This window comes from Nuphar pumila, chromosome 9 (assembly GCF_984573655.1).
Source record: "Nuphar pumila chromosome 9, dmNupPumi1.hap1.1, whole genome shotgun sequence".
NCBI classification, from domain to species: domain Eukaryota; kingdom Viridiplantae; phylum Streptophyta; class Magnoliopsida; order Nymphaeales; family Nymphaeaceae; genus Nuphar; species Nuphar pumila.
Genome location: NC_143257.1, coordinates 126,892,566 through 126,899,041, shown reverse-complemented (window position 1 = coordinate 126,899,041; position 6,476 = coordinate 126,892,566). Strand labels below are relative to the sequence as shown.

The 6,476-nt window shown below is 38.4% G+C and overlaps 1 protein-coding gene across 1 annotated transcript; it reads right to left on the bottom strand.

The window, feature by feature from the left end:
• Positions 1-337: 337 nt before the first annotated feature.
• LOC149829372 (uncharacterized) lies at positions 338-4,059 on the bottom strand. The gene is made up of 9 exons (XM_090018073.1): positions 3,806-4,059; positions 3,496-3,700; positions 3,101-3,191; positions 2,829-2,974; positions 2,500-2,743; positions 2,243-2,347; positions 1,653-1,835; positions 1,123-1,327; positions 338-1,014 (listed from the first exon to the last, which is right to left on the bottom strand). The coding sequence occupies exons 1-9, from the start codon at positions 4,023-4,025 to the stop codon at positions 527-529; spliced, it is 1,887 nt and encodes a 628-aa protein (XP_089874199.1). The 5' UTR covers positions 4,026-4,059; the 3' UTR covers positions 338-526.
• Positions 4,060-6,476: the final 2,417 nt, after the last annotated feature.

The following is a 6,476-nucleotide window of genomic DNA, read 5'->3' as shown; positions in this document are numbered from 1 at the left end:
GGCACGTTGCAGAAGACTTCCAAGTAATACAGCAGCAAAGTTTGAAAAAGTTGGGACATTTATAGGCGAAGTTCATCTTCCACCTTGAACTGGTCACAAGTCGACCCTACCAGATGAGTGTGGGTTTCGACCTTGTGGGCACGTTACAGAAGACTAGTTAGTAATACACAGCAGCAACGTTTGAAAAAGTCCGGACATTTATCATCTCTGAGACTTCTCTAAGATGGACAAGAAGTTCCATCTTCCACCTTGAACTGGTTATTTGGTTTCCAAAGCTCAACATTTGTAGTCAAGGATAAGAAAGTGTCCCTCAAAGGAATTCAAGCTACAAGAATAATGGGGGGAACCACAATATTCATCTTCTCTCACTCACAACATGGCAAATCGACATGAACAACATCTATGTTACTAAAATTATTGGTTCTCATCATATATAATGTTCTCTTACAGCCAACGTGGGTGTAAAGAACAACTGAACCAAGCCACACCGCATCGACAAATGCTTGAAACCAAAGCAAAGTTTCCTCTATCTTTCCATGGTGGGGGAAGTTGTCAGGCCAAAACCGAATGGGAAAAGTGGGTCATAGTGCTTGTCACCGACGTTCATCGGGAGCTGATCCACACTCTTGAACCAAGTCCGGGAAAGCTTGCCTGTGAAACCATAGTCACCATAGAGGAGATCTGCAATGCCTTGGCCTTCAGTTCCGGGCAACCATGCAGCGACCAGCGCATCAATTTGTGATGAATATGGCTCAATGACTACAGGCCTGCCTGAGATGATGACCACCACACACTTGACGGACCCGCAAACGTTTTGGATGACGGAAGGACCAGGGCTAATCATGGTTAGGTTCATGCTATCACCATTGGTTTCCGCATAAGGAACCTCCCCAACAACCACAACAGCATAAGAAAATCCATTCTTCTTGACAAATTCAGCATCTGGATTCTCTTCATACACAACTTTAGTCTTGGAGCTTACAGTTGATTTCACGGCACTGAGAATGGTTGTTCCTACAATAAGCGAGAAACCTTTATTATAATGTAGAAACTTGAGTTGTGCCAGTGCTTGAAGAGATCAAATAAAGATAGAACTAGTGTTAGATGAACATGGGTGCATACCTTGAGTGACATTGTTTCCTGATACACCTTGCCATAGGATTGTCCACCCACCACATTGGTAGCCCAAGTTATCAGCATGGGTTCCGGCAATGAGGATCTTAGAGGCCTTCTTGTCAAGTGGCAATACAGGCTTGTTGCCAGGCTTTCCATTCTTGAGCAAGACTAGCGATTTCCTGACTGCTTCCCTAGCCAATTCTCTATGAACCTGCCCAACAAATATATTTTCCATGAATTTCTGGCAGTGTCAAAATCCTGAAAAAATCACAACTAGAAAAAGTGGCAAATGCAAGGAAACAAACTGCTTGTAGGTTGCAACAAGATAATTATAAAGAGACCAAACGGAGAATTGGGGAAGTTCTAGCAATACTTGTGCTACAACAAGATAATTAAAAAGAGACCAAACGGAGAATTGGGGAAGTTCTAGCAATACTAGTGACTTTTCATTACTTTCCAAGTCTAAGTATGTGTTATTGGGGATTATATTCAGGATTTTACAAATCAGTGTATGTGGTTATATGAATAAAACAGACCTGGCTACCAAGTTCATTGGCCAAACTGTAATCTGCATAGGGATTTTCAAAAAGCCCCATCACGAACTTGACTCTCAAGATCCGGCGAACTGCATCATTGATTCTGCTCATTGGAATCACCTTATTTTGAACTTGGTAGGTTAGATCATCAATGAATTCTGCGTAGTTCAATGGAACCATGACCTGCATTATACAATTAAGATGCATCACTGTAAGAGCAAAACCATGATGACTACAAAACATTTTCACTTTTATAAGAGCAGAGTGGATGGATTATAGTCAGACACAAAAGGTAGGAAATAGCTCTATGAAAAATTTCATACATCATATAATACATATTGATGTGCAGGATTCCAACTGAACAAACCCTATCAGATGACCTAAATCAAAGGCATTATTCTCAGCAAAGATAGCCGAGCAGATTTAATTATACAAATTCCTGCATGGACATAACGAACTGCTTTTTATAAAATTGCAAGTATCATGTTGCTTTAGCTTAACATATTGGGTAAAAAAACTTGGTTTATCAAAATGAACTAATATAAAGTTATAAACAACACTCTTATTTGCAAATGAAGCATGCATCTCACCATATCAATGCCAGCATGAATTCCAGCTTGAACCGAAAGTGAGTAGTTTGCATGTGGTGGTGAGGTAATCCTGTCAATGCCCTGCCAATCTGAAATAACAAAGCCCTGCCATATAATCACATGGTACCACAAATTATTACAACTGTAAGAGTTCGATCCATAGGAATGAGTTTATTTTTAAAGAAATATATGATCTTATACATTCTAGAGGTTGAAGACATCTGATTTATAAATATGCTGCAGGTTGATCAACATACCTTGAATTTGAGGTGGTTCTTGAGGAAACCAGTAATCAAGTCACGATTTGCGTGCATTTTTTTCCCGTTCCAGCTTGAGTAAGATACCATGACAGTTGAGACACCTTTGTCAACAGCATCATAATATGGAGCCATGTGGATTTTAAGCAAGCCACGGCGGTCGATGATGGTGTTGTTCTCATTGATTCCATCATGCGTACCACCATCACCCACATAGTGCTTAGCGCAGGCAGCTACATGGCGACTGCATATCAAGCACAAGAAAAAATAACTAATTGCAACAAAAATGTAAATGGAAATTAGATGTCCAAGGGCAGTTAGCCACTCACTTTCCATCAACAAAAGGAACACCCTTCCTTGAATTTGAGGGCAATTCTCCCTGTAAACCAGGAATAATTTCTGTCATAGCTTTAACAAGTTGAGGATTCTCACTATAGCTCTCATAGCAGCGGCCCCATCTTGGGTCCCTACATACCTGTTCACAATAGAAGCGGCTAAATTTGAATCAAGACATACCACATGAACATGAATTACATAGAATGACTGTAAAAGAATAAAATATACTGCGGTTTTTCAAAATAAAAAATCGATTCATTCTTACCGCAACACAGGGTGCAAAAACATAAGGAATGCCAGTGGCTCTAACTTCTAAAGCAGTAGCTTCACCAATCCTTTTTACAAGCTCAGGATCCCTAAAGCCAAGGCATTAATATATACGCATAAGAACCATAAAAAACTTGATGGATTATGGCCACAAGGAATGGCAACAAAAACATCCTGAAACTTGAAACAGATACATGGTTGAGTAGTAATCAATCTAATACAAGCATACTCATTACCTACATCTAAGAAACAATCTATCAAATGCTAGAAACTAACATCACCAAGTTACAAGTTACAAGCTCCAATAATTGGTACCGGCAGAGAAAGAAATTTACAATTAAATTTTCATGGAGATAAAAGAACACTAGGCTTAAATTTGAATCTATTGCTTGCCTGGTAGCTCCAAGACCAACATTATGAGGGAAGATTGTAGCCTTGTAAACGTTGTTATGTCCATGAACAGCATCAATGCCATAAATCATTGGGATTTGGAGACGGGTAGACATTGCGCCTTTCTGAAACCCATTTACCATGTCAACCCAGTCTTGTGCAGTAGCTTGAGGGTGAGGCACGCTTCCACCTCCACTCAACAAACTGCCTGTTGAATTCCTTTACACTTTCAGTGTTCATAAACATTTAATGCAAATTCTAACCAACAATACCCACAATCTAAAACTGTCAGCTTTGTAACAACTAAATGTACCTATGAAATACTTTTGAATTACATCTGCAGATGCAACTGTGCGGTCTATTTGTGTCATCTGTCCAATCTTTTCTGCTAGAGTCATCCGCCTCATCAGATCATTGATCCTAACATTCAATGGCTCTTTTGGATCCTTGTATCTAGCATGGCCTGCTTCTCCAGCGCAGAAGCATACAAATAACAATAGAATGCAGACAATAGGAGCTCTGAAACACGCCATCTTTCAGCCCGATGGATAGCCTCCTCTAATTCTGAGTATAAGATTGAAAAAGGATTAGGAATGTAGGATTGAATTTAGAATAACAATAGTTAATAAGATGAACGACACATTGACGGGGGTGATCAGATGCACCCGTTAGCCAGAAATTATATTAAAAGCAACATTAATACAGCAAAGCCACTCCGAACACAAAGACAACCTTTACATTAAAATAGAAGAATGACAAAAAAAAAACAGAGTTTCATATGCCCCAAAATTAACAAACAGTAGAAAAATGAATTTCTCTCATACTATACACAGTGCAGCTCAGAACCGTTTTCTTTCACATAAAAAGAACTACTAAAGCACTGTAAACTAGCGCTCTTATCTTTCCCACATGAATGGCCAACCATAAAAAAAAAATCACAAGTTCACAAAAAAACAAAAACAAAATGAAGAAAAATCTACTTTGCCAAGTAAGCCCTTAACAACAGATCATCTTCAGATCCGAAAAAAGAAACGACGCCAATAAGGTCATGGCAACCAGCATTACTATAATGTAAGACGACCCAGCAACGATCCGAAAAACTCAATCCATATGAAAAAAATCTATAAAAATCGACTTTTTGAATGAACTCTCAACTACAATCCATCTCAAGAACAAGAAAAAAGGAAAACAGAATAATGCACTCCAAAAATCATACTAAGAAGCATTACTATGGTGTACAAGAATCACCTACCATCCATAAACAACACCATTTCTTTTAAAAATAAAAAACCAAGATCAAAGCAAATATAAAATTCAAATACAATCAACAAAAAAAAAAAACGAACAGTAGATAAAAATCACATCAGCTAGAGATCCCAATACTCTCCCAAGGAGATCATCACCCATTTGCTTCCGCAGTAGCATATCGTTTCTCTACTGATCAAGAATTTCGATATTTGGGAAATCTCATGATCATCCAGTAAAGTAAGAAAGGTCATTTAATATGGAATTTTCCAATCTTTCCAGGACTCTACCACCCGGTCAAATATTATTTTCCACTTAGTCCCGCCGGCCACAGTTCTTTTCGGCTAAGGAATGGGATAATATACTAAATAAACATATAAATAAACTAAGAAAAGGCAAACCTTTACTTCTTTGAGTCGTTTGGAGACCTCCAAACGTCGACGATGAGAAGGAAAGAGAGCAGAATCAAGAGTATTTATAAAGGCAGAGATGGTAATTTCCTGGTAGCAAAAGAAAAAGGAGATTGTAAATAACAACTAGAAGAAATAATAGCACAGTACTCTTTTTACCCTCATTCCGCTTTTAAACAACTACTGGAGTTTTAGCTCTCTTGGAGGGATATGAAAGTCATTTTCAAATATTAAAGGTAGCCGGGTTCTCATCCGAGTTCTGACAAACTTCCCTAGTATTTAGCTCATTAGCCAGTTGCTTCCTCTTCCCTTTTTGTTATCAAATTTTCAAAAATGGTTTATGGCATTTGCCAAAAAACGACCATGGTAATCCGACGAAAGATTATTGATAATTGAACTTAACTTATACAGTAACACTAACACATTCATTTCTCTCTCTCAAAAAAAAAAAAACAATAACACAGTAATTTTTTTTTTTGAAACCCTCAATCGCCAAAGCCAGAAAAACCCCGGGTGCCTGCCTTACATGGCTCACCTCTTAAAGCTAAGGACACACCCGTGAGCCAGCGGATTTGATCCAGCACCTTCATTTGGGTACCCTCACAACCACCCCGCTGGCCACGCAGGCGGTTGGTGGTAAGATAGTAATTATTGTTAACACCAAACACCGAGATAATAGTCGTGGAAGAGTACGTTAAATTTTAATCTAAAATAAGAAAATTTTGAATTTACATAAGAAAAAAAATTCTAATGTTGGTTATATGACAAAAAAAATATGCAAGCCAACTACAAGGCATGGTAATACTGTCATCTCAATAAGGCACCAATGGACAGATTACCGTCTCATTTGCTGTCTATCCATATGTGATGAAAGGCAACCAGAACACCATCCATTGATAGCTTGATTTTCTGATGGGTCTCACAAAAATCTTTGGAGCTCATGTTTTAGATGAGTGGCATGTACAGTCCAGAGAATGAAATTAGGCGAAAATAAAGCAAATATGATAGTGTTCTGATTGCCGTTCATCAAGGCAACCCTGGCTTGACCTGATCTGTTCATCCATAGGATAGACTTTTTCTTAAAATAAGTTTTATTTTTCAATACTAATTAAAATACCCTCATTTATTGCTTGTCACTTGTCACTCATGAAATCAACAAACGCAATCACATGGAACCTGATCCTCCCTAATTTTCAGCGACCCAGCTTATTTTCACATGGCGTGTGTAATGATAGTCAATCATTTGGGCCTACACTCTTTGCGTCCATACCAATAGACAACTATATCAACAGGTTGAAGATTGGCATGACTACGAGGCAACATTATCCT

What these genes read in the sequence shown, in the direction of transcription:
- LOC149829372 (XM_090018073.1), bottom strand. Translation starts at nt 4,025, where the DNA reads ATGGCGTGTTTCAGAGCTCCTATTGTCTGCATTCTATTGTTATTTGTA. An exon ending in AGAACCACCTCAAATTCAAG is followed by an intron (nt 2,348 to 2,499) that starts GTATGTTGATCA and finishes ATTATATGGCAG; the next exon opens with GGCTTTGTTATTTCAGATTG. An exon ending in AGGAAACAATGTCACTCAAG is followed by an intron (nt 1,015 to 1,122) that starts GTATGCACCCAT and finishes CGCTTATTGTAG; the next exon opens with GAACAACCATTCTCAGTGCC.